We start from the raw sequence: 27,655 nt of genomic DNA on the forward strand, positions 1-27,655 counted from the left end.
AGTGAAGTACTATTGTGTGCTCTTGCAAAAGACCGCGAGATAAAAGCGTGTGACGCTTTCAGCTGCTCCAAGGTACACGTGACACTTCAACGTATTGACTCGCATATTTTGCGCCATCTTGTACTGCAATATTTGGGGAAGCAAAAGATGGGGACACAAGGTACACACAGAACGGGCGTCACTCACAACTGAAGTGTATTGCGAAAAAAAAAAAGGAGGCACGGATACACAATCTGGTGGCAGGCGACACGTGCCGATATTCCAGACTTAACACTTGCGGAACGACGCATCGCTCGCATCAAATCACTCTGGAAATACTCGAAGCCCATCACATACTTTTAACCGGGGGAGGCAAGTGTGAAATAAGGGTGAGCAGGCAAGCGAGCTGGTGAAGGTTCGACAAAGGCATACCTTGAGCCTCGTCTTGTCTACTTCTTCGTGTGTTATCGTTCCCTCAAGCTCAAGGTATGCCTTCGTCGAAGGCAGGTGTGTTAGTTGCACTGTCTGATAAAGAAGTTGGCCCGCTAAACAGCTAAACATGTTATCTACTGGGAACAGTGTGTCGTTCCGCAAGTGTGAAGTCTTGAATGTCGGCAGGTGTCGCCTGTAATCGGTTTGTGTATTTATGCCTCCCTTTTTTTCCGCAATACACTTCAGTTGTGAGTGACGCCTGTTCTGTGTGTACCCTATGCTCTCATCTTTCGCGTCCCCAAATATTGCAGTATGCTGTCACACCAACTACCCCAACTTTCTGCGCTTGTTCTGCACTCGCGTAGTTTGAATATCCTAACGAACGTTCCCGCGCAATTTGCACACCTCCAACTTTGCTGACTCTGTTTGGGAGGATAAAGTGCACAAATTATGCGAGTAAATAGTACGGTAATTGGGTTTTGGAACTGAATGAAGGTGCTTCCTCCGAATTTAGCGTCTGTGTCAATCAAGTATTTGTCAATTCCTATAAACTCTGTAGATGCTGAAAGACTTTCAGTTTGTATAAAATGATCGTAAGCGTCAGACGGCATTTGCTGTCAGAGGAGAACGCAAGATATCAGGTAATGCTGAGCCACAACTTTATAAACTATTGTTTTCTTTCCACGTTGTCGGAGAAAATAAAGTGTTTCCCCTTTTGAAGCAGCCGCTGACTCCTTGGCGCGGAAAATGTCTGAATTTACGAGTTGGTGCCGTGGAATTTTTAATTTGCCGCAGCAGAAAACCAGGGGCCTTGGCAATTGTCCGAGATGCGCCACCCCAGACTGTGCACCGGAAGTGCTGCCTTAATGGTGTGTCATCCAATTTCTCCACAGGCGCACTGTGCGAAGTCTCTGCCGATGCAGGGGCAGATCTAGGCTCACAGTTTGGGGAGCCTTTGTTGCAGTGCGTAGTGTGGAGAGGGAGATCCAATGTATAAACTGACGTGTGTTTTTTTTGGGGGGGGGGGAGGGCAATCGCCCCCTTTGATCCGCCACTGCTAAGATGCAGGCTTTGCCGGGTGAGGCTCACACGTCCTGTTTCTGTGGCTTTTCGAAGAGGGCATGTTCGGCAAAAAGTTTTGCAGACGACACTTTGCTGTAGCTATTTTATTTGAAAAAAATGGCGGCATACTAACGTAAATGGGCTAACTGCAAAGGTGAAAGAGCAAAAAAAAATTACACTTGAGAGTTTAATGTCTCACATTAGATACATAGTAGCACTTAGAATGTTATCCTTCCCTCTTCAGTTCATTTTAAAGCAACATGAGTTATCACACCTCTTCGTGGGCATGAGAAATGCTGCAAGATCAGTTGGAAGATCTAGAAGAGCAGGTTCAAGGTAAAATGTACATTAGGTCACGCACTAAAATTTTATCTAAAGTTTGCCACTTTGTGCGGTTCTTTCTGGATAAATAATGAAAATTTTAAAAATGCTGTTTCCAATGGTGTACTCTGCCTGCTAACCTCGTGCATATCTGCAGGATTTTTATAGTTTTCTGGCAGTAGATATTTATTTTGACGAGATTCCACAATTTCCAAGCGTAGCGCACACTTTAGTAAATATGCCTAGGCTGGATATTTGCGAGAAGTGTAACAAGTGGAGTCGAGCCAGGTTTCAGAGCGTCGGTGATGCCCTGACAACTGGTACGGCAAATGACAGAATAGGAACAACTGTTTTCAATTTTTGTCATCATTTGAAACAAATATGAACACTAAAAACTCTTCACTCGATATATCAGCGCTGCATGCATAGGGTTCTTCGTTTTCGGGTTACACCCGGTTTTTAACGATAGTTCCCCCCCGAACAAGTTTTCAAGAATTCGGGTCAAACCTGATATCTACCCGAAATCCTTGCAGTCCTTCAACTTGTGGTTGTAGGTAAGCTGTCGGAAAAGTAAATCATACTATCAGAAAGGAGAGTTATTTGTGTCAACCTATTTGTACTCCTTTGATAATCCCCACCAGCAGGAGAAGAGACAAACTTTTGTGGAGCTCGGACATGTGTTTGAATGCCATGGTCATTCACTGCCCCAGTTCCGAGTGGGAATATACAGGTTGTTGTTCCTCGTCCCAGTTTCACAGCAGTGGCTTGTTTCGTATGCCTTTCGTTTCACCCGAAAATTCCCCGATGACACATCAGACAGAGATTGAAGTGCCCGATTTCTTCCCCAGTTCCCTTATGTAAATAGCACCCGATTTTTACCCCCCGAATTTGAAAAATCATAAAACCCGAAAACGAAGAACCCTATGCATGCATCGCTGATGAAAGTCTCAGCGTCTGACGTTCTTTGAGCGGAAGGCTGTCAAGTGGTGTCGAAAAACTATCGGTTGAACAGACAGGCCGCACACTTGTAACGTGGAGAGAATGCTGGTATTCCCTCTCTGGAAAAACGAGAAAATGTCATTCCCTAAGGACCAATGAGGGTGCAACCTTGAGAAAAGGAATGCAGTCTTTATAGAGTTACGCCTCCGAGCACCGCGCCCTCACTCTCCCTCCACTTAGGGAACACTGTCTGAGCTTTAACGATGAAAGATGAAAGTCACTGAAAAGGTTAGCCAGCTGTAGGGATCGAACCCACATCTTCTGGATTGCCGGTCCAGGGCTCTACCAATTGAGCTAAGCTAACACGCCTCTCCAGCGACTTTCGGGGTGCGTCATCTGAAGGGACGACAAACCAGTCACTCACTCTCACTCACCCTCCTTTCACTCTTACATTTTTGCTCACTCATACACACATTCATACGACGGAAAAAAATCTGTTTATTTAATACTAGAGATGAGACGAGTCCATGAATCTTACAAATCCCGAACCTTTCGAATCCTTTCTTTAAAAGGAGTTTGAAAAGCCAGGAAAGAAACTTCTACCGAGAAGTGTTGTGAAACAGGATATGATACCCTTGTTCGATGAAAAACAAATTAAATAATAGCCGAGTTTCAGGAGAACATATAACCGTATCGTTCTTCTTAAACTTGATTTATTTAACGTGTTGTTAATCGATTACAAGAAAATTACATAAATTCTAGAGTCTGAATTATTTTCATAAAACGAAGCAAAAATAAAAAAGCAAAACCAGATTACTTTTCAACTTGTAATGTAACGGTTCCTGCCTGAACTCTTTCAGTCCAGAGCAATATAAATATTTAAAAAAAGAAAAGAAACGTGGTTGGTGGATCCGAAAGATTCAACTCACCGTTTCGGGCACTGGGATTCAGACTACCATATCTGAAATAGCTGCCTCGGATTTTAGGACTCAAGGTGGCACGTCCCTATTTAATACCTGAGCACATTTTGAACAAAAAAGCAGGGAAAGGTAACAGACGTATTTTGGTTAGTGTTTCCATTTTCGTTACTGCTAGATTTTCGTTTCCGTTATCCGTTTCTGATACCGGCCTTTCAATTTAGTTTCCGTTACTGTTTCTGGTAATGGAACGGTTGTTAAGAGCTGCGAGAGGACAGCCACTCTGGCTCTATGAGCACCCTGTGTTGCCCAAGTGCTCGTCGTTGGGATGCACACATCTTGCAAGATAAAAAAAAAAGTATATATATATGTATAGGAACATGTTTCTAGTCTTCAGTCACTCTGAGTCCAGCAACTCAAGATGGGCGTAACTTTCATCCAATGTCGTATTCATAAGCGGACGCTCTCAATAGTAAATAATACTGCCATGGCCACAGTGAAATGAAAAAAGTACAAAATAAGTCACTAAAAATCATAGGCTGGCATCCTGGTGCTATGGTGGAGTACTGTCATGCGTTGATGTCATAGGGTTATGAAGAATGGGACAAGTAGGTAAGTGAGGGATGCACCCTCGAGATCCAATTTGGCGCTTTCTTTCCATGCTCTCGTGTAGTATTTAGAGCATTACAGGCAATGGAGTCATCAAAATACAAAAACATAAAAATGAAGTCACTCAAATGTCATTGCACAATAAGAATAGCTATTACCCGAATTCAGTACTGGACGATAAATTTGTTTCCGTTTCTGTTCGCGGTAATGGAGGACCGTAGTATGTGTTTCCGTTATCGTTACCATCTCCAATTTCAGTAATATACCGTTTCTGTTTCCGTTACCATTACCGTTACCCTTCCCTGCAAAAAAGTTTGCCAGGTGGGTTGTCAGCCAATGCTGAACACAGTGGTATCGGTTTCATAACTGGATCTCATGATGCGACCGTCCTTTAAGTTGGACATTCACCGTAAAAGCAGGCCTTCGTTGATATGAGTCACATATCACATTCCCACACAATTTGTTTTTTTCTTTGCTTGATTTTTGGGCTACTCGCACGACGTTGGTAGCCTTCCTTGTGCTGCGGTTGTTAGAGACTGTTGTCGCAGCACGCTCCGAATTTGGGCAGAAATAAACAAAAGTGTAACCCCTGCCTCCCACCATGTAGATTCATCCCCCTATCCCTACACTGCCAAGGTTGACATCTTATCACTTGCTTTTCAGCATGAAGAAGGTTCAACAATAGAAAGCTGCATGGACGACACAAACAAATACGGTGGCCAAGAATAAGAATCAGTTCGATTAGAGCAATTTACGAAGAGTGAATCTGTGCTCGTAACTACTGTGCCGTCTGATGTTTCTACTTCTCCAGATTGCCTGAGCGTCAGAGGAGTTACAAAGTGGCAGGATGTCTGTATTCCATATCATAAGACACATTTTTCTGGTTCATTCGCATTAAATACTGCAGGTAATGCTTTTTTTTTTACTCACATAAGCATTCTCTTTCATAATATCCCCAACCCTCTTACACAAAACGCATTGCGAAGCGAAAAATAGATGAGAGTATTTTGTTGATGGTCAGTTTTGTTAACAAATATTTAAAAATGTGGTAGAGAAGGGCAGAAAAATAGTTGCAGCGCACAACGTCTCATTCGTTGGACATCTGCGTAAAGGACCTTTGTATATTAGAAACTGTAAAACATTACTTTATTGTTTGTTGTGGACGTTATATCTCTACGAACCAAACCCACATAATGTACAGCAGCTCTGAAACAGAAAGTTGCTACAGGCAGAAGCAGAGTTTGTCTAGGACGGGCGTCAGACATAAGGTGCGTTTATAAGAAACTGCGTACACCTTATAGAGCTGGATTTTCAAAGCATACAAATGCAGCCAATAGTGGTAAGGAATTCAAACATTACAGCATCCATAGGGAAAACACACCTCAAGCGTAAGTGCTTTGTTATTAAGCACCGTGATCCCGTATGTGAGGTGCAGTGCACTAATGGATCATTAAAGGAGTACAGAGGGTCATCTAAAAAAATCTTCAGATTAAGACGTCTAATGAAGGTGCGTTTTTCATTTTACCAGATAGTGAGCGAGGTATTAATGTGTGCAGTTTGTTTCCCAGAAAAAAATAAATAATAAAAATGGCTCTGCACGTTCATCCTTAACTCGCCACTCCGGGTATAACGAGGAAGAGAAGATATGATGCCATGTCACTGATGATGTCATAGGGAGAACTCATTCTGGTTCGCCGGTCAGTGGGGGTCAGCGCCTTGTCCCTTTGCCGCCGTAAACCAGTTTTGCAATGACAGAACTGATGTTCTAAGGCTGGAACAACATAGAAGTGACAGTCACATACAAGGCCTCAAGTTGCCTAAGAAATTAACGGTGAAAGATGAAAGTCACTGAAAAGTTAGCCAGCTGTAGGAGTCGAACCCACATCTTCTGGATTAACCGGTCCAGTGCTCTTACCAACTGAGCTAAGCTAACACGCCTGAAAGGAGGATGAGTGAAAGGGGGTGGCTGGTTTGTCCCTTTAGATGACGCACCCTGGAAGTCGCTGGGAAGGCGTGCTAGCTTAGCTCAATTGGTAGAGCTCTGGACCAGTCATCCAGATGTGGGTTCGACTCCTACAGCTGGCTAACCTTTTCAGTGTCTTTCATCGTTCAGTTTTGCCAGTTCTCCCGGAGAATTCGGGACAGAAGGAGCAGCCGAATCATAACTGAGCCAGGGGCAGTGATTTTTGAGAACCCCGCGTAGCGGAGTAGCAGACATAATTTCTCTGGACCAGTCAGCGAGCTTGGCCCCTGTAGCATCAGCATGAGGTCCCACACGGATCACAGGCTTGTACTTCTCTCCGCCACTGTCGCGCTCGGTCGCTTTTTGCGGCATACTTTAAATTCAATCTCCGCGATAATTATGACTCTGTGGTGCGAATTAGTTTTTACGGTGCATCTTACTGGCCTACCTAACAGTTTTATACAAAGAAAAGAGTGTGTTGAAATCGACTTCTGCGTTGCTTTAATGTGTGGACCCTCCAAACTTGAGCTCAACCCCCCTTGTGGCATTCCAATACCACTGCTGACAACGTTCTGTAACTGCGCAAAACTACGCAATAAAATATATTTTATTGATTATTAACTACACGGCAGTCTATAGGGATACCGTGCAGCCTCAACGTCGCAGCATGCAAGTAATAACTGCAATGTGTCTCAGACTCGTGCTTACAATGTGCTCATTGCGCGCTAGAGTGCCTCATAAGAAGCCGTACGCTTCCTTTCTCATCGTTTCATAAAATAAGTTGTGATCGCATTCTGGTTGCTCGACTTGTCCACTTTCTTCTTCGCACTTTTGACGCCCTGCCTCGATTTCTTCGCGACTCCGTTGATCTCTGAAAGTATACTTCTCTTGACAGCCTTTGTCTTGGCCTCAGCCTTTTGCAGTGGCTTACTGCTTTCGTTTGTCTTTTCATCTATCTTCTCAATTCTCTTTGGTGTCACATCCGCGCATTCTGTACCCTTGCGTTCCACGTCTGCAGTTCCCCCGGTACCCTCCGCGCACTCTACTTCCAGGTTGCTCGTTGTCCGGAACGCAGACACTTTCCTGTCCGCTTTCAACTGCTCGATCCGCGCACTGAGAGGCCTGTCCCACTCTTCGTCCACGCTGTCGAGGTCCGGGTCCGGCGTCTTAAAGTAAGCCAACATTGCCGGAACGTTGAGCGGCGTTCCTTCGTGTTTGGGGAAATAGAAGAGGTTCGACAGGTCGCAGTATATCTGACGCGTGGACATAAAGTCCGAAATGTTACGCAGCGTGCACATAGCCTCCTTTCCCACAATGTCCGTGCCCTCCTGTTTATCCGCGGGATCGAATGAGGACGACAGCGCCGTAGCGAGTTTGAGCAGCTCGTTCTTGAAGGGAAGCACAGAGTTCCAGTCCAGGCCGAATCCTTTGGAATTCCGGATCCGAGCAAAAATGATGCCGATGACTTTCTTTACGGCGTCGTCTTCTTTTTCCTCTTCAATGACGGTTTGAAGCTTGTGAAGGAGGTCGACAAAGTCTGCTAGACCGCAAACGTACTGGCTGAGCGGGCTGTCGTCGTCTGCGCAATTTCCACCCAGCCTGAGTCGTAGTACGTACGAGATGGCGCACTGGCACATGGGCATGGATTTTTGGAGGGACACGCGTTTCAACTGCGTGAATGCATCGTGAGGTAATTGGACTAAAGGTGATGCCATTGTGGTAGCCAGGGCGAGCTCGTCGCGACTGTTGAGCAGAACGCGGATGATGGCGTTGATGACGCACACCAAGTATTCCCCCGTTCGAGAACTGGGAAGTTCGCTGGTGACTGGCTCGTTCGCGTCCGCAAGAGTGTCAATCGCGATTTCTTCCGAGTAAACGTCGATCTTGGCGTCTTTGGCGTTTTCATCCAGACTCATGTCGAGTGGGACTTCTACGTGGATCTGTTGCAGCGTGTCATCGCCGAGGAAGACCTTGAGACATTCTTTGATGTAGTTGGTACGACGTGGCCCGTAAATAAGGTAATTCCTGTCGCGGACGAAATTGCGCACCACATCGTAGGCCTCCACGGTTTCCTTGAACTTTCGCAACACGTCCCACTGGTTCACTGCATTTGAGTGGTCCAGAAATGAGACGTACTCTTGCACGAATATTTCATCTGTGTTCGTAGCATCGTCGAGGTGGCGAATGTACTTGTTGTGAGCGCAAATCACTTCAACTGCAGTAGCAGAGAACTCGGCTCTGGTGTTGTAGTTGACACGGGCAGTGCACAGTTGCAGCGCTTGATAATGTTCGTTAACGCTCAGAGCGGTTGTGCGCCAGCTCGTGAAACGGCTGAAACGCCTCAGAGTATCAAGCACGAATCCAAGCAACGTACGGCTCGTCAGGTCCTCAACAGCGCTCTCAGTGCGCAATTCCAATACTTCGTTGCCATTACCGAGCTTCTCTTTGACGTAGTTGAGCACGTTACCGTGCGCTGACACATCATCTGTTAACCACAGAAAGAGTCGAGGTCGTCCCTCCGGCGAATGCGTTGAGTTTTCAGGCATGGTTGCTTTCACAATGTACTTGTCAACAGTGCCGCCGGAGCAGCCAGCTGCACTTATGTTTTTGAATCGAGGAGGGAGAAAATGGCGCACGTTGCCAGACGAAGGCGTTACAACTCAGATAACGGTCACGCGAGACCTGGCGCCATCTACGATCTCGAATGCGAAATTTCAAATCGAAGAGGCGACCCCTTTTATGTGTACGGCTGCTATACATTCCTTACGTGGACCCGACAGGCGCACGGATAACCAACATTTTCGTTGCCTTTCGGCATCGAAAAGACCCTGGGGATCATCTAGGGCAGGTAGGTTCGGTTCTCTATCTCGACAAGAAATCGTACGTTGGCGATCCAGCAGACGCCTGCAACTCTGGAGGGGTGGGTGAACCTTGCATGGGAAAACGAAGCGGAGGTGTCCTTTCTATAGGTGTTACGTGTAGAAAGTTTGACGGAAGATCAAAATTTTGCGACTAAGATGTGCTAGAACGGTGTGCAAGGTACGAATCACCGTGCGGCTATTTTCGAAGGTGCAGGCGCAAGCTTTACGTCTTGACATAGGTGCACGAGCGCCAGGCCTTCCGGAAACATGTCTTGCGATCTCCTGTCAAAGCTCTCACGAAAATAAGGGGTGGGGGGTATTTCCGTGAAATCACGCAGTGATAGCGTACATGCTTTTACGTACGTCTACGTGCGCGTGCTCGTTGCCACTCTTCAGCTAGTGGACGAATGCCAATGCACAGGATTGGATCCGATCGCCTTTCGAGTTTTTTTGTGTTTACTTTTTCCGAGATGGTAAACATGTCCAAGACACCTACCACATGACGGCTAACTAAATGCGTCGAATTGGCAAGGGTTAGGTCTATAAAATCGGCGAAAACGTAGGCCGATACAAATGAATGACCTGACAAGCGATACCCTGTCGTCTGAAGGATGCGTTCGATTATTTGAAACGTGCGTGCTTAGATAGCTGTATTGTTATCTCGTATTTTTCCCCTTCCTGTACTTCTCATCTGTGAAAGCGTCTGTTTTCCTGACTCATAAAAGTGTGCTGCGAGGTCGCGTCCAGCCAGGTTAATGCGTACGTGGATAATATTCGCTTCATTCTCCCATTCAGCAAACAGGCTCCGTTCTTTTTCCGCTTGATGATTTCCAACATAAATTATATTTTTATTGGTTTGTTTGTTTATTTATTTATATATTTATTTGTGTACGTGTGTAGATCTGGCCAAGAGATATGTAACTCCCACTGTTCTGCTTTATGTGCGGGGTGCAGGCCACAGGTAAACAACAAGGTCCGCATAGCAGCACTGATTTTTCCACTTCAGTCTAGTTCTTGTTCGTTCGAACTACGGGGTTTTCCACGATCTACATTTTGTAATAAGACAGACTTTATGAAAGTACTAAAATGAGCTTGAGAGCTCAACCATATGGTGGAGGGCGCAACAGTTGCTCGGAGATAGTAGCAAAATTCCATTATGCCCACTTTCCTTACGATAAATCGTAAAGACGAAGAAGAAGAAAAACGCCGTTTCTCGGAGCGGTGCAAACACAGAAAAAAAAAAAAAGTATTTTCTTTTCTTTTTCTCGAGGTACGGCCCTTTCCGATGCTTAAATGGGGATGTTGGCCCCTCTGCACGCTGAGGGCTATAATCATAGAACGAACTGTAATTTTAATTTACTTTTAGTCTATTATTTTATTTGTTTAATACAAACTGTTGTTCCCAGTTGTCTGTCGCGCCATGAAAGACATCAGTCATCCATGGTTACAACAAGGCCTTGCTGTTGCAGATCATGTTATGCAGGGCGCGTTCTGCTTTGACAGTGCACCTCTGTCGTTGCAATCGTTCCCAAAGAGAGAGAGAGAAAAAAAAAGGGGATTCTGCTGTATGTTATTATTTTTCCTGTCGACATGAAGTCTGCAGGTGTGGTTTTGTGACCGATCGCTCGGTTCTTATTATTTTTCTGCATCATTTTGTTTCTCGGCATGTTTCTCTTTCTCACATTTATTCCAAATAGAAATTGCCAAACTGTCAGAAAACTCATTTTCACATTCACAAAGCGTCGTATGCGCAGTGAGATTAGTTGAGACAGAAATAGAATACGAAGGGCGGAGGGGAAACGTTTCTTTTTTTTTTTTTTTTTTTGCGGCGCGGACAATTGCTCACCTTACATTTGCTCACCACAGTCTGAAGCTGAGACTGGACATTTGCTCATCCCCGTTCTAGTTCACCATGAACCCACCCTGACGGTTTCATAATTTATTTTCATCTTTTCCACTGCGTGACACAGTGCATGATAATAAGTGTCGTATTTTTTCAAATCACAATTTTATTTTGTGAATCTTTTAGAACCGTCCGACAGCTGCTAAAAGAACACCTTCGGTCTTGCATTGGTGAAGTAATGGCTTCGATAACGCAAATTATGACAGTCTTAGATGCTGTCAAGCGTTTTGGCCCTTTATAGCCGTGGGCACAGCTCGCTTTGCTTTGTTGTTCGGAGGTATTGAACTCAAAATTTTGGTCGGGCATCTGTGTGGCACTGATTTTCCAAGAAGCGGGGAAATAAGGGCGGATGAAAAACCTTCCAGTGCTCTCATCTGTACATTGAGTACTAGAACGAAGAACAGCACCTCACAAAAACCATACACAAATCAGCTATGGAGTCATCCGAGAGAATATAACGATAACCTTTCCTGCGTCTCACCAAATCACCATACGGGGTGTCCCAGAAAACGTATCATTGAATGATAATAATAATAATTAAAAAATTACAGCACCTGGAATCATGCGGTCGATGCACTTGTTCGTTCATACGTAGTTTTTGCCACCTCATGATGTGAATCTCATGTGACGTCAGTTTAATTATGCAGATTTTTGCGAACTGAACTCTGAAGTTTACGAAGTAAAGATCACTTTTTTACTCCACCAATGTGAAGAGCGTGCCGAATTTACTCGAATCCACGATAATAATTGACACGTATATTGAGATTCTATACCATCGGAAAAAATAGCCGAACAGCATGCCTTTCGGAGCACCCCGAGCATAGCGCGCGACTTTTCCAGCGCAATCGCTCTCAGTCCGACGATAGGGGGTTGTAAACCTATCCCACAGAGTGATAGTTGAAAAAGTGACAGTTCCTGAAAATGGGAAAGCGAAGGCATGATCCCAGCGGAAGCCAGATGCGGTAAGCCATGTCTCTGTTATGTCTTTCTGCTATACCGGTGTGGGCTGGGTTTCGAACCTCCTTTCGTCGGACTGACAATTGCGCTGAAGAATTCGTCGCGCGCTTTGCACCGGTTGCCGCGTAAATCATGATGTTCGGCTATTTTTTCCTGTGGGATAGCTCCTCAATATACCTATCAATTATCATGGATATGAGTAAATTCAGCACGCTCTTCACATTGGTAGGGCAAAAAAGCGACCTTTACATGGTAAATTTCAGAGTTCAGTTCGCAAGAATTTACGTAATTAAACTTGCGTTACATGACAGTCACGTCAGGAGGTGTCAAAACCTAGTAAGAACAAATGCCGTTAACAGCATGATTCTAAGTGGCGTAGTTTTTTTTATTATAATTCAGTGGCACGTTTTCTGGGACACCCTGTATAGCTATCTGTTGAAGCATACTGTTACAAGAAATAATGATAATAAATAATTTTATTCCCCCTTCCTCTAACGCACATCAAAGTACGTATGTTCTCCTGCGGCAAACATTTTGCTGTTATACTGTGCCAATAAACACGGCACATGTAAAAAAAAAAAAAAAAGAAAAAACTTTGTGAGCATTTGTCCGACCTTAGTCTTTAGGACGGCGAGCAGGCGTACTGGGTCTATGGTTTTGAAAATCTCGGTAAAATCTCGCCAAGTACGGTAGTGACGGGGAAAGTATTACAAATAAAGTATTAAGTACACGCAAAAATATGTATTTAAAGTTTAAATGCAGTAAATAGTCCGGTCAGTGCTAGCTACCTTAAGTAACTCAGCATAAAGTAGTGAGAAATGTACTTGAAGTGCGTATTAAGCACCCTCAGATACAACTGATACGCACCTAAACATATCGTGATGCACTCACAAAATATCATCCACAATGGCAAAATAAATAAATAAATAAATGAAGCCCTATACGCAGCAGATACGGGAAAGCGTAAGCGCGAATATTTTACGTGTCTAAGTATGTCGTCTTCCGCGGTGGGTAGGTGGTTAAGCACCCTCAGATACAACTTTATTAGTACTTCTAGTATACAACTTCAAGTATTACTTGAAGTAAGGTAAAGAAACCCCAGAAGGTACTTTAAAGTACCGTGTACCGCAAGAACTGCCTATCACTGATGAATGCTGAAACACCCTGCTTGAATGTATACATGTACACACGACACACATGACGTGTTTGCATACGTTGAATCAGTAAAAACGCCTACGTGAGTCCAGCCATCGTCGCAACGTTATTTGCGTGACACCACTCATTCGTCTGAAACGTTATTATATATATATACGTCTTTGATTTTGTTTTCCCAGGCGTATCGGTATTGTTTGGCACACATATCATAAAACAGCTTTATGGGCCCAGTTACCGTGTCCCATATGGATGGCGCCAGGCCGCATTGGCTTTGTCCGTATATACGACGGCCACATGCAGCAACGCTCACGTAAGGAAACACTCGAGTAAAGTTGATCCTCCCTTCGCGGGTGTCGATTGAGTTTTCATCTCTACTGGGCGTCACTCGCTCCGAGAGCAGGATAAATGCAACACGACTGTCATCCATTGACCCGTTCGTCAGCGAAAACGCTTTATCCACTCGATTTATTATTAGCGATGCCGTGCACAACTGCGTTTAGAATCGGAGGGGGAGCCTCATCTGGGGGTTACGTCAGGCATTCATACACTTACATTCTCAGACGAGCTATATCTCTGTCAGTGCGGGATGTGCACTGAGAGTAGGGCGTATGAGCGGGGATATGTTCCACCCACCTACAAATCTCCTAATGCGCCCTGCCCCCTAAAACATATCGCGATGCACTCACAAAATATCATCCACAATGGCAAAATAAATAAATAAATAAAGCCCTACACGCAGCAGATACGGGAAAGCGTAAGCGCGAATATTTTACGTGTCTAAGTATGTCGTCTTCCGCGGTGGGTAGGTGTTTTCGCAGCATCAGTGCACAGGCGAGGGTTTCAAGCACCGTAATTTCACGTGTATTAGCCGCGGCTTATGCGCAATTTTTTTTTCTCACGGGCGCTCTGCGGCTTATCCACCAGTGTGGCTTATCTGATGACTATTTTGCCCTGGTATTTTCTTCATACGCCGGTTTTAACGAAAGTGCCTCTGGAACAGCACCAGCCTGCAAATGCACAAACAATGCGTAACAGGGGCGCGTGCAGGGCCGCGTAGACTGACCTTCCTGGTGCCTTCCCTCAAGCAACTTTAACGAAAGTGGTGACAGTGATTCTGTCTTCTGGAAGGCCACTGACCTGTCGATCCATATAAGCACACAACAAGGGTACAATCCGATCATGGTTGAACACTAGAATTGACCACCTTTGTTGTACACCATGCCGATCCCGGAGTATGGGCCACAGGGCTTATGGCCTTCTCTATGGTCTCCTTTGTCGCACAAATCAGTCGCGTCGTATTGCCCGCGGCTTATCCGCGAGTGCGGCTTATCTGTCGGAAAATTTTCAAAATATCCCTAAAAACGGGTCCTGCGGCTTATCTGCGGTGCGGCTTATACCCGTGAAATTACGGTGAGCGGAGTTGACCTACCCCGAAGAAAAAGTGTGGTTACCAAATGCCCCGTATGGTTACCTTGGTTCACACACTCCTACACTGTTAAAGCTGATCGTGTTGTTGTCGGCCTCACAGAGGTCGGCAATGTCGCAACTGACACCCTGGGCCGACTTCTAACGGAACCGAGCCGACATATGTCTGAAGGTGTCTGAGGAAAACCCAGGAAAAAGTGGAGGAGGTGCTGGTGATGATGGTGAAAGAGCTCGCCGTTGTCGATCGACCTCACATAGGTAGGCAGCAGAACTTCACCGCATAACACGCTCTTAGCCAACCGCTATCCCGAATGAGGTCGTTCTGCCCCCAGATTGGTTCAACACGGGAGGCATAACCCCTCTCTAGGACACTCATGCGGTTATGGGAGTCGTTCAAAATAGACGTACGCCCCGTGCTTTCCACTTATGCGGTTCATAATTGGCACAAAAATGGCGTACGCTTCCCGTTTCTAGCAAATCGGGGAAGAGAACGATGTCACTCGAGATGACGCTTGGCTATAGGATAGTGTGCCATGCGATGTGTGATGTGTGTGTCAATGGCTGCGTCAGCTCCAAGAAAAAGTTCGAACGCGTTTCCGTTTCTGTGTCCGGTAATGGAGGACATAGTGGTAGGCGTTTCCGTTTCCGTTATCGTTACCATCTTCAATTTCGGTAATACACCGTTTCTGTTTCCGTCACCATTACCCTTCCCTGCTCAAAAGTCTGAATGCATCGTTTCTTTCTTCCTTTTATTTCATCATATTACAATTGACAATTGCCAAAAACTGTGTGGTCCCTTAGCTTATGCTAGTAGAACTCGCTCGTAGAACTCATCTTGGAGGCCATCAATGCCAGGGCACAGTCCGCTCGTCATTGAGGAGACAGCTGCATAAACCTCATGTCCACATGCTCCATTTTTTTTCGCCGGAAGTGGTCACTCTCGGCTTACAACAGGCTCGTCCTAAGGTGACTCTTGGTAATGGGCCGTGCAATGCTCACGCATTGCTTCCTGAATGACACCTGGATCAGAGAGAATGGAGTCGTCAACTGACCGGAGCTCTGTGATTCCTAAGTCCGGATTTTCCGCCACATAGCGCTCGAGTAGCACACGGGAGCAATATGCCTCCCGACACCGGCGCACCACCTTGCGTTGCGCTATACGAATTTGCGCCAGGACCATGTTCAGAGAGACGTCCTCGATGTCGGACACAGATTCAGGACTGTGTGAGTCAGGGTGGCCAAGCACAGATGAGAGCTGCCCAAACGGCGTCATCCAGCTTCAGAGCCTCCTAGTGACTAGGCCCAAAATCGGGCGCGGAACAGACATCTTCTAGGTCGTTTTTAATTTGATTTTCGTTGTTTAGTTTCGTTTCGTCGTTTTGTATTGCGAACTGTACGATGGGACAAGCGTAAGCTTGCCCACATCACGGTTTTAAACGTGTCTCGTGAGAACGCCATCTCCATGTTTACCAATCTTTACAAAGAATCGTGTGGAAGAGCGCAGTGAAGTACGGCTGCTGACAGCCTTTAATTTTGAGGGTGTGCAACGACGGTGTGGACGGGTCCACAAAAGGCAGTCGAGCAGACCGAGGTGGAACGCCCTTAACGATTGCTCCGTTGTTCCTGCATGTTACCTTCGCAGGCTGAGGAATCAGTTGTAGTGCGCAACCATATGATAAAAATACACTAATACAGATAACGCCTCAGAAGCCACAAAAACAATAAGTAAAATGTTTGTTTTACAAGCATGAGACTATAAACACGAGATTATCATCATGTACTGAAACGCGGAGATTCACAAAATAAATAATTTTAGATACTTCGAGAGCTCCTACAGGAGTGTTGGCTAAAGACCAAAAACCTAACGATGAAAGTCACTGAAAAGGTTAGCCAGCTGGTAGCCTGTAGGACTAACCTTTTCAGTGACTTTCATCTTCCATCGTTAATTTCTTATGCAATTTGATACTTTCCGCGATTTCAATTAACTACAGGTGGCGCCCCGAACTTCCAACATGGCGGACGAAAGGAGGTCTCTGCGGTGTCGGCTGAATTATGTTCATCTGTTTGAGGTTTAATGCCCACAAATTGACATGTTTCATGAAGACGGAATCAATTTTGCCTACTGGTCATCTCATACTGTGTGGCGTATGTTTGCATACGTCGTGAGTCGAGCGAACAAAGGGGACATTTTAGAATCTAAGAAGTCAATGCAGGGATTAGTTGCTGAGAAAAGTGACAGAGCGCGTGTTTTGGAATGCGGATTAGTATATTCTACAAGGCAATACATGAATTTCTCAATTTCTCCTTCGATAGTACAGTAGTATTTACATATGAGCGTTGCAATGCAGCAACAGGTCCGTTGGAAGTGTAGTGTTTCTAGGAATTAGATGCCTCTTGTTGGCCCTTTGAGACACACGTAATCATAAAAAATTGTAATGCACACGTTAACGTTTCCATGGGCATTTGCAAGAGCTCGAGAGAACACTTCTTTGTTTGGTGTGGTAGTGACAAAACGTGCTCAAGTGATGTTAGCTTTCACTCCGGCCACGGGGGGACTAGGGGGGCTACCTATGAGCCCCCCCCTACCTGCCACGCAAATCCGAGAGAAAATAATATGAGGTGGGGGGGGGGGGGACCAGTGTGGTGATCGCGAAAGTGCTTGCAGTTTACGGCGTCTATCTAAGCAGCAACTGGTTTTCAAAGTAACTCGTGACACCACCTCATTGGTCATGGCAGTGTATACATGTAATCATATTGTGAACGTCCAACTCAACTCTTTTTTTTTTATCCGCACGTTGCAGTGTGCACAAGTATGTGTGTGTTGTCGCATACAGGATCAGCGGGGGTGGGGAGGGGCGTGCTTTCGTGTCGAGCCCGCCCTACCTTGGAGGTCTGACTATGCCGCTGACTGTATGTCAACGTTATACGTGAATAATACATATTTTGAAAACCCTTGGCACTCATGCGTATATCTGACCCCCCTGCCTTAACACCATACATGTGTAACTGTTTAACGTATATGTCATATGCTCTGCGGCGAACATCTGAGTGCCGCAACAGATGCTTTGGCAAATTGAAGTATTCGTTTTCTGCACTGCTCTTGGTATTCACATACAACTTGGCGTGGTAACTTTATCCTCGCGAATCATTCGTTGATACGTGTGGGACATCAGACAGAAGCTGTTTCTCCCACAGACCTTCCATGGTGGAGGCTCGGCTATGCCGCATTAGTACGGTGATATTGTTTGTTTACTTTGCCTGAGGTCCGAAAATGCATACGTGTCAACGTGACAAAGAAATTCCGGTTGCTCGTTCTGTATTACTAAGATTAATATTAAGATAAATTTGTGGTGAGAGAGCTAATCAGGAAACTCGTGCGATGGGTCGACACGTGGGGTTCCGTACCGTTCTTCTTGTTTAGAAAACTATTAAAAGAAAGCGTGCGGTATTTCCAACAGACTCAGAAGAAACTAGTAATGCAACATTCATCTTTTCGATTTGGATGCACTCTTTCTTTCCGGCTTTCTGTCCATAAGCAAGAGAAACGTGTACCGCCGTACCGCTTCCCTGTCCGGGCGCGCTGGGAGCCAGACTTGTACAAAATACTGCGCAAAAGTATTTAAAATAAGATACTAAATACTCTACGAAAAAAGTATTTAAAATAGAGTACAAAATACTCAAAGCTGAAAGTAATTTGAGTAGAGTACTAAATACTCTAAGAAGTATTTAAGATACTCTTTAAAGTACTTTAGTATTAGCAGTAAGTGAAACGCGTATTCTGAACGTGGCCTTACAAATGAAAGGAATAAACTTCATGAGTCATGCATATCTTTCATTTGCAACGTCTTGGTGTCAAGTAATGTTTGGTGAACTTTGGTGAACCCAAGTAAACTTTGTTGATATATTCTGACCGAAAACTTCGTAATCCCTCCTGTATGTCGGTTCGGGTCTTTCATCCTCTGGTACGTGTTTATTGCTTTGATGACCAAGGAAATAAATGCCGGGATTATCTTGTACCTAATCCCCTGGTGATTCACCTGGCAATATGAATAGGAACGGTTTTCTGACGAAGTTGGTTATTGACATGCAAGGCCAGGCTTGGGACCAGCCTATTGTACAAGAGGATAAATGACAGATTCGCGAATTCCCGAAAAAAGAAAAAGAAGAAAACGCGGGTTAGATTCCAGTGAGCTGAAAATCTCGGCACGGCGGGAAGCGTGCTGGATATGGCTTAACGAGGAAGGAAAGTATTTTGAGTACTGAGTAGCAAATACCGAAAAAAGTATTTTAAATACATTAAAAATACTTGTCGCAAAAAGTATTGAGTAGAGTACCAAAATACCGGAAAAAGTATTTAAAATACTATATTTTGAGTACGTACTCAAGATACGTACAAGTCTGGCTGGGACCTCCACTCGCAGCTTTTCCGTGGCTACGGCTTCGCTGGAATCGCGACAACGAAACCATGACAACAGATACACAGATACGGTATTCTTACCATATACTGAAATCAATAATAATGTATTGGCGGCATGCCGCTAAAAAATTGTCGACTATTTTTTTACCTGGAGCGGCAGTAGATTCCATATTCCAACTCCGAAGTATAGAATAATACGAGTACCATAAAATGCCCATTTCCACCGACGTCCCAAATCAACCAAAAGCTCGTTTCATCCGAAAAAATGTTCGGAGGTTCTGGGCTCTCGGTTGATCTGGGCACGCGGGTGGCAGTGACCCATATCCCCCAAAAGCTCTTTTCATCCGAGTGCCCAGAACCACCGAAAGCGGGATACTTGAAAGAACACGATTCCTCTGTTTGTCAGGGAGAGGAGGAAGGCTGAGCGGTTTTTCGGTGTGCGGGAATCCAATCCTGCAACTGAGTCAGAAGTGAAGTTTGCAAAGGAAAGGTATTATTGATGTCGATCGCGTACAAGAAATGATCCAATCCGAACAGAGAGATATTTTCCATGTGAGTGACAGAGCTCCAAGCACTGTGTAGGTCATCAGAGTGGAAAGCAAATATAGTAACAAAGCGCCCACTTCACAGGTCTCGAAGAAGGTTACAAAAAGGACCTCCTCCTTTACTTTTCTTTTACGCGTTCTGTTAATACAGTTCAGACGTTCAGAAAACACGCTATTAACCGACTGAAACAACCCCTAGCTTGCAAACAGTATGAATTCATGAAACCAACATATCGTCTGAACTGTCGATCTCCTCTGAAGGCGCTTGAGGTTTGTTTGTTTTCCGCCGTCCCGCTAAATGTTCCAGCCACAGAACATACCACTCCCACCATGCTCTTTTTCCGTGAATCATGACGCGAACTTCAATGACCTTCCGAAGATAGTGCTTCTCCCGTCAGCAACGTGCATACCAATAAAATTCATTTTCGGGATACCTCTCCGTTCAGATCACTTCTTGAACACGATCTCATTTGTACACACCGAGTGTCGTGTCATTTCTATCCAACTACGATCAAGCTTCTTTAATATAGATCTCGTGTATCAGCTCTCATATTTATATTAGTCATATATGTTACATCTCTAAGGAGAATTATTAGTAAGCAGGGGAACAAAGGAAGCTGTGCAAATCAACGGACCGCATACCTCATGCTAGAGAACATTTCGGGCACCGGATGAGCAGCAGTCAGGAACCCACGTGACCCTCTCTGGCGAGTTGAAGGAAGTACAGCTCGAAGCAGAGTTAACTGGAACGCCACTTCGACCGCTGAATCGGGAAGAGAATCACCCTAGCAGCGCTTAGGAGAAATAAAGGGAAATAATGTTTCCACTGTCCTACTTATGGCGAATTGTGGTGGTCATTTAATTACAACACTGCCTGGCGCTCGGAAATTGCTAGGTCGGCTCCGGAGCTGGATCATGTGACAGTTGCCACCCGAACATGAGTGCCAGGGATCTGGCGGTTTTAGGATCAGGATCAGGCTCGCCTCATCCCTTTTGAATCAGGGCAGAGTTTGTACGCTTGGACCACGCTAGAGCCATCGCGGTCGCCTGTCTTCGGGTTCCGTCGTCTGTTAAATCACGTGAACTTCGACGTGCGGTCCAATGAGAGCACTCGCCACCGTTGCAGTGCGGATTTGACGACACCGGATATAGTTGGGCAACCCGCTGCTCGATCGTTTCGAGACCGGACGAAAAAAGTAATAGCTGGGAAATTCCGGGCGCACGGAAAGTGCCACGCGAACATGCAAGATTGCTTGACTGCTTGGGATCTGGCAAAAAAAAAAAAAAAGGAAAAGAAAAGTTGCCACCAAATGACCACCACTCGCCATGATGCTGCGAGGTTGTCCGCCTTGTCATGAGTTGTTGACTCGGCATTACTCTCACCGGTGGTTATCATCGCGATGTTTGTTTGGGTTTGAGACGATTATGTAAAGGTGTATGCTGGCCGATATCACGCGGATACGATGCTGTTATCTCATTGATACGCGCAAAGTTGGACAGCAACTCCAATAAATTTTCCACTAGACCCCGTGCATCCTCATTTGTTTTATCACAAATCTGAAAATGCCCCACTGAGCGAACGCGACCGCTTTCGCGTGTATCAATGAGATAAAGGCATCGTATCCGTGCGATATCAGCCGGCATACACCTTCACATAATCGCCGCAAACACAAACAAACATCGCGACGATAACCACAGCTAAGGGCAATGCCGAGTCAATAGCTCATGGCAAGGCTTACACCTCCACAGCAACACAACCATAGTGGGACAGTCGGAACACTATTTGCCTTTATTTCTCGTAAGGGCCGCTAGGGTTGCTCTCTCCCCGAGTTTAGCTCCGGCTGCTCCGCCAGTCGAAGTGGCGTTCCAGTTAACTCTGACTCGAGATGTACATCGGATTCCCGCATACTTGGGAACCGCTCGCCCTTCCTCCTCTCCCTGTTAAACGGTGGGCGCGTGTCCTTTGAAGTATCCCGCTTTCGGTGGTTCTGGGCGCTTGGATGAAAAGATCACTTGGGGGATATGGGTCACTGCCACCCGCATGCCCAGATCAACCGAAAGCCCAGAACCTCCGAACATTTTTTTGGAGGAAATGAGCTTTTGGTTGAATTGGGACGTCGGTGGAAATGGGCGTTTGGAGGATATGACCTGCTACCGCCGAGGTTTGTGCTATCAGTTGTTAATATGTTTAAGAGCGTAAATAGTATCCCGGATGAAGAAGAATATTTTGCGAACATGATGATTCTTACAGACCCCTTTTGTAGACGTGCAAGAGCAGTCAGATAGGACTTATATGTGCAACCCCATCCTTCCAGACATTGTGTGTTGTGAGTCTGAATGTAACTGAAATACAATAATCTAATTACTTGACTGGGAAATATGTTCCTACATTTAATCAATACATGGCAGCCGTATGCAAGTTTCTTTTGTACTGCTGTTACGTGTGGCCTCCGTGATAGTGTATTACCAAAACTATTACGAAGGTACTTGACTCGATATGATTGTAGTATCACGGTATAGCATACAGTAACCGAAAAAGTATTCGCACCTCTCTAGGCCAGAGCAGTGTGAAATATAATGTACGTGATTTTGGATGTGTTTAAGGTAAGTTTATCATAAAATGACCACTTTTCTAACTCTCGACGATTTTTAACACTACTTCTACTAATCTGGTCCAAATTTTTATAAGAGTAAAACAAACTTGTGTCGTCCGCGTAAAAGAACGGAGATAAGCCTTTAAGGCATTAGGGAGATCGTTAATGAATAGAGAGAATAAGATTGGCCCTAATACAGACCCTTACTTGTTCGTACTTCGATAATACGCCACTAGTTTTGACCCCTAAATACGTAGTGTTCTCATTTGTCCAAAAGAATATTATAACTAACTGTGTCAAAGGCCTTCTTTAGGTCTAAAAAGATAACTAGGGCTGAATTATTAAGTTGACTGACTGCCACACTCTAAAAACAGAACTTCACCGCATAGCACGCTGTGCGCCAACCATTGCCACGAATTATAGGGTTATCGCTTCTGAGTCGAAGATGGAGGTGGGCGTACGCCTTTTTGTGACAATTTGGATATATGAAGATTGCCACATAAAGGCGTACGCCCCCCTCTCTCTTCGAATCAGAAGCGATAACCTTGGCAATGGCAAGCATTCTTGGCAATGGTTGGCGCACCGCGTGCTATGCGGTGAAGTTCGGTTTTTAGAGTGCAGTGTCGCACTTGAAGTGAACTTTCCTGATCTAAACCCGTGCTTATTGATTTACTTGAATTGAATTGAGTTGAATTTACTTATTGACGTGAGTACCGAAATCGGACGATAATTACTAAGGACAAAGGGATTAATTGTCGGCTTTAAATACAGGGACTACCCCACACTCTTAAAAATGAACTTCACCGCATAGCACGCTCCTAGCCAAACATTATGTCGAATGATATCGTTATCTGCCCCGATTTGTTGAAAACGGGAGGCGTACGCCTTTTTTGTGACACTTATGCTGTTCATAATTGTCACAAAAAAGGCGTACGCCTCCCGTTTTCAACAAATCAGGGCAGATAACTATATCATTCGAGATGATGGTTGGCTAGGAGCGTGCTATGCGGTGAAGTTCATTTTTAAGAGTGTACTTTACTGTAGTGAACTTCACAAGGGTGTGCGATCGAGCTATTATCGAACGTAATCGTCAAGTTTTGTGCAGTAATCGGCGGCTTTGTTGCTCACAGGCGGCTGGCGGAGCGCACGCCTTTGTTGGTGACAATTTTGCGCGTATACGTTCATATCCTCAAAGGGGGCGTACGCCCCCACTCTATCCTCAAATCAGAAGCGATGCTCATTCGGTGTCGTGCAAACGGATCTTCAGCACATAGCACGCTGAGGGACAACCGACCGTTATCATTCATGATTTGTGGAAAGCGTGGGGCGTGCGTCCTTTTGTGACAAATGTAACTTCGTAAGTGTTACAAAGAAACGTATGCATCCCGTTATCAACAAATCAGGGCAGAGGACGACGTCATTCTGGATTGCGGTCGGCTAGTTGAGTGCTATGCGGTGAAGTTCTTTTTTTTCTTTTTGGCTACGGCACTATGTCCAGGAAGAAATGGTCCAGGAAGAAATGGTCCCGGAAAAAATGGTCCCGGAAAAAATGGTCCCGGAAGAAATGGTCCCGGAAGGAATGGTCCCGGAAGAAATGGTCCCAGGCGGAGAGGGCGGAAAAAATGGTCCCGACTTCTTTTTTTAAGGTCTTCCGCTTGGAATCCCACTTCCACTTCAGTACACATTCGTCATGTGGTCTATATTGATCAGTGCGTATTTTAACGATGTAAGAGCATTTTAGGCTCGCTAAGTGCGATTATTTGAAGCGGAGCCAAATTCACAATGTTGTATGAGATCGCAATACAGGGTATAGGACCTTTCGGTGCATGACATTTTGCTGCACATCCGCTGCACATTTCGGAGCACGGACGTCTCGGTGCACGGACATTCCAGAGCTCGGACATTTCGGTGCACGGATATCTCGGTGCAAAGTCGTTTCGCCGTGTATCCGCTTTAGGCGCAACTGCGTGTGTCCGTGGGCAGTGAGAGGGGCGCGGTTACACGGTCGAATACGGACTACTTCATTAACCCCATACACCCCGATAGTTCGCCCTCGGCCGACTTCTCTCAGTGTCATTTAATGTAATCTTTGCTAGGCGGCATTCTTTCGCGTGTTTTCGCTTTTGTTTGCGAGAGTTAAAACCACCTGCCTCTGTGGGATTGGTGTCCGTCTCCTTAGAGCTACACGGGGACTAACTATAGTCCAACTTCGGAGTCACGTGGTTACGAGATTCGGTTCCTGTCAACGGCAGAGGCCCATCCATTCCTATCATTCTTTTTTATTTCCTTTTTTTTTGGGGGGGGGGGGGTCGAAAAGACCTTTTGTCGTAGCGGCCAGCACACGTGTTCTGGTACAAATAGCTACGTTGGGACAGTTTGTTCCCCCACGAAAAAAGTAAAAGAATGCCACAGAAAGCATTGACCACGGACACTTGAAAATCCGGACAAAAAACGCAATGAGGGCGTTGAGTCACCTTAAACGCTTTCAGGTTGCTGTAAGTGGAATCTCCTTTACATGCTTCTTTGTCCTGGGTTTTCGTGCTTTGATGTATTCTAAACTTTCATGTGGGGCTACTGTTCCGCTGACTCTGACCCCGGCCGTCGGGTTACTGACCCTGTTTGTTCTCGGAAATGTGGTGGAAGGAAATGAGCTATTCTTGCATCCGTCGGTATATATTTGGGGTTAGCAAATGTTTCTGGACAGTTAGAGTCTTGGAGCACCGAGAGACATCGTTTCATCTCCAGTCCAACTGGTAAGCATGATGTTTTATGATATCGTTCTATTTTGTGATTATCGAATTCCTTGGCACGTAATGTTAATGGTTGATGTAACGGTGTTGACATTCACATCACCAGGAGGTAGAATTCTTACCTTACTTCGAAGGGTGTAGAGCAGAAGCTAGACTTTGCATATGAAGTACACGGCACCCAAAATGAGCTATACGTTGTTTTATCGTTCTGTTAAGTTTACTTCCACTACGGTTCAACCCAATTCAGTTCAAGTATTTATTTTAACGGCGCCTGTGAACTACCAACGGGATTATACAGCAAATTTATTAACATGACCACGATGATTTACAATGCACTGCTATTTGAGACACTTATAATGTTCGCTTCCTGTTCGCTTCATGTTTTATTCAGTAGTACCTTTCACGCATTTTCAGATTTCTGACCCGTGTTTCCAAGCATGGAAATTTTAGAGTCCAACAAAGGAGGTGACAAACTGTGCGTGGGTGGTTACCTGTATACGAAACACAAGCCAGTGGCCTCGGGGACCCGCTGGCGCTGTGTCAGGCGGCGCACTGGTTGCAAAGGAGCTGTGGTGTGCAGTGGAGAGGGTGGAGACGATTGCAGGGTGAGCGCATCTCACGACCATCCACCCGACAGCGGCGCCGTCAACATTGCCAAGGCTCGGTGCAGGATGAAGAACATGGCGATGTCATCGACAGAACGGCCAGCTGCAATTGTTGCTCAAGCCACCGTGTGCCTTACTGCTGGGGAGAAGACATTGCTCATATGCGAAGACAGCCTGAAGCGATGTGTTCGTGCTCAGAGGTCTTCGATTTATCCACCTCAACCAGCGTCCCTCCGTGAGCTTATAATCGATGGTGACTGGGCATTGACGAGTGGCTCCACCCCAGAACGTTTCTTGATCTATGACAACGGACCCGACGCGGAGAACCGACTCGTTGTGTTCGCGGCAGTAAGTGGGCTCAGGCTTTTAAGTGAGAGCATGTTATGGTTCATGGACGGGAACTTCGATGTTGCCCCGAAGCTATTCACACAGCTTTATTTCATTTTAGCTCCTCTTGGAGACAGCGCTGTATCAGTTGTGTACGCTTTCATGACGTCAAAAACGCAGGAAGCGTATGAGGAACTTTTTCAAGCCGTCGTCGATGCGTGCAGTGCCCAGGGTATGATGCCCTCACCAGATGTCGTCATCACGGACTTCGAAAAAGGCGCCATGAACGCAGTGAAGGCCATCTTGGGTGAAGAAGTACAAACAAGAGGCTGCTTCTTTCACTTATGTCAAAGTACGTACTCAAAGATCCAGCAACTGGGACTGGCTTCGAGGTATCAAGACGACGAGGATTTTCGTCACTTTATCGGCATGCTGGATGGCCTGGCCTTCCTTCCCCTTGATGACGTTGAGGCAGGGATGAACTTCGTGAAGGCCGTCGCTCCAGAAGGGGTGGAAGCTGTTATCGCATACTTTGATGAGACGTACGTGAACGGGACATACCGACACGTTGGAAGACTAGACGAAAACCCCCGGATTCGTCGCACACCACCTCGGTTTCCACCGGAAGTGTGGAACGTCCATGAAGCTACATTGGAAGGTGGCGCCAGAACGAACAACCACTCAGAGGCATGGAATAGAAGATTCAGCAGTCTGGTAGGCCATTCCCACCCCACAGTATGGCGAGCAATAGCCACACTGCGCCTGGAGCACTCAGCGGTAGAAGGAAAGATGACGCAGTCACTAGCCGGCGCTCCACCCGCAAAGAGGCAAAGGACCACCACCCTACAGTTGCAGGAAAGGCTTCGACGTCTCTGCCAAGATTTTGTAGACGACAGGAGGACTCTGGAAAGCTTTCTGAGGGGTGTGGGACACGCTGTGCGTTTGCGTGCTCGCACATAAGTCGCGTGCTTCTAAGTTTCGGACATGACTTGTTGTCGCACAATAAATGAGCGAGTTCGAAGTTTTTGGCACTGAGTTTGAATGTAGTCTTTTTTTACTAATTTTTATTTCGTTATACACTGTCGCTGGAAATCAAATTCACGAAAAATGCATCGTATGGCTCTGCCGTACAACTTTCTATTCACAACAGGCACAAATTTTCATTAATTAAAATAGTCAATTACGGTAACTCATAAATGACTGCTCTGGCACTGAATAACAAGTTGCGGCCGTCATTAGTTTTGATGGGAAAGCACTTGCCCGCGAAGCCTCATGTGCACGGTTTCGGTTTCGAATTTGCCTACCAGACGTCATGGGTACGTCAGAGTGACGTTCCCCTGATAGAGGTCTATTACAAGCGAATTCGGAATCATTCCTTGTCTTTCCCATAAGTATAAGTGCGCAATAACGCTTCTCTCGACCACCCGGAAGTACTTTTATTTTAATTTTTTCGTCAATTAATTAAGTATCAAGCATCGTTAAGCTATTTTACTTAATGAAATAAGGGTGAATTGTCAATGAGGAAATCTTTCTTTACACTGCTTACGGAGCAAGCACGCGAAGCTTTGGACTCGGGACCATTTTTTCCGCCCTCTCCGCCTGGGACCATTTCTTCCGGGACCACTTTTTCCGGGACCATTTCTTCCGGGACCATTTCTTCCGGGACCATTTTTTCCGGGACCATTTCTTCCGGAACCCGGCTACCTTACTGGGTCCCATTCGTCAGTCGTCCCAGTGGGCAGTCACCACTACGCTCCTCCGCTTTCACCACGCTTCGAACCTTGTCAACGCCTTGTGATTGTGTGACCGTGTGTGGGACTTTTCAGTTTTAGTTTTGTGTTCTTCGTTTTCCTTTTCTTTTCTTCTTTGTCTTCTCCTTTTCTTCCCTTCTTTT

The 27,655-nt window shown here is 45.7% G+C and overlaps 3 protein-coding genes across 4 annotated transcripts in view; 2 read left to right on the forward strand and 1 right to left on the reverse strand.

The window, feature by feature from the left end:
- Nucleotides 1–6,811: 6,811 nt before the first annotated feature.
- LOC135368071 (uncharacterized) lies at nt 6,812–8,851 on the reverse strand. The gene has a single exon (XM_064601149.1). It carries the CDS (start codon nt 8,766–8,768, stop codon nt 6,984–6,986), a length of 1,785 nt encoding a protein of 594 aa, XP_064457219.1. The 5' UTR covers nt 8,769–8,851; the 3' UTR covers nt 6,812–6,983.
- An 86-nt stretch (nt 8,852–8,937) lies between these two features.
- The window catches only part of LOC135368070 (ecotropic viral integration site 5 ortholog-like), a 176,687-nt gene continuing 157,969 nt past the window's right edge, over nt 8,938–27,655 (forward strand). For both annotated transcript variants that reach the window (XM_064601146.1, XM_064601148.1), the window contains exon 1: nt 8,938–9,070. The gene's annotated coding sequence lies outside the window, so the exon portion shown is untranslated. The remainder of the gene's footprint in view (nt 9,071–27,655) is intronic.
- LOC135369359 (uncharacterized) lies at nt 25,924–26,721 on the forward strand. The gene has a single exon (XM_064602953.1). The coding sequence runs from the start codon at nt 25,924–25,926 to the stop codon at nt 26,719–26,721; it is 798 nt and encodes a 265-aa protein (XP_064459023.1).

This window comes from Ornithodoros turicata, chromosome 9, assembly GCF_037126465.1.
Source record: "Ornithodoros turicata isolate Travis chromosome 9, ASM3712646v1, whole genome shotgun sequence".
Taxonomy (NCBI): domain Eukaryota; kingdom Metazoa; phylum Arthropoda; class Arachnida; order Ixodida; family Argasidae; genus Ornithodoros; species Ornithodoros turicata.

What these genes read in the sequence shown, in the direction of transcription:
- LOC135368071 (XM_064601149.1), bottom strand. Translation starts at nt 8,768, where the DNA reads ATGCCTGAAAACTCAACGCATTCGCCGGAGGGACGACCTCGACTCTTT.
- LOC135369359 (XM_064602953.1), top strand. Translation starts at nt 25,924, where the DNA reads ATGACGTCAAAAACGCAGGAAGCGTATGAGGAACTTTTTCAAGCCGTC.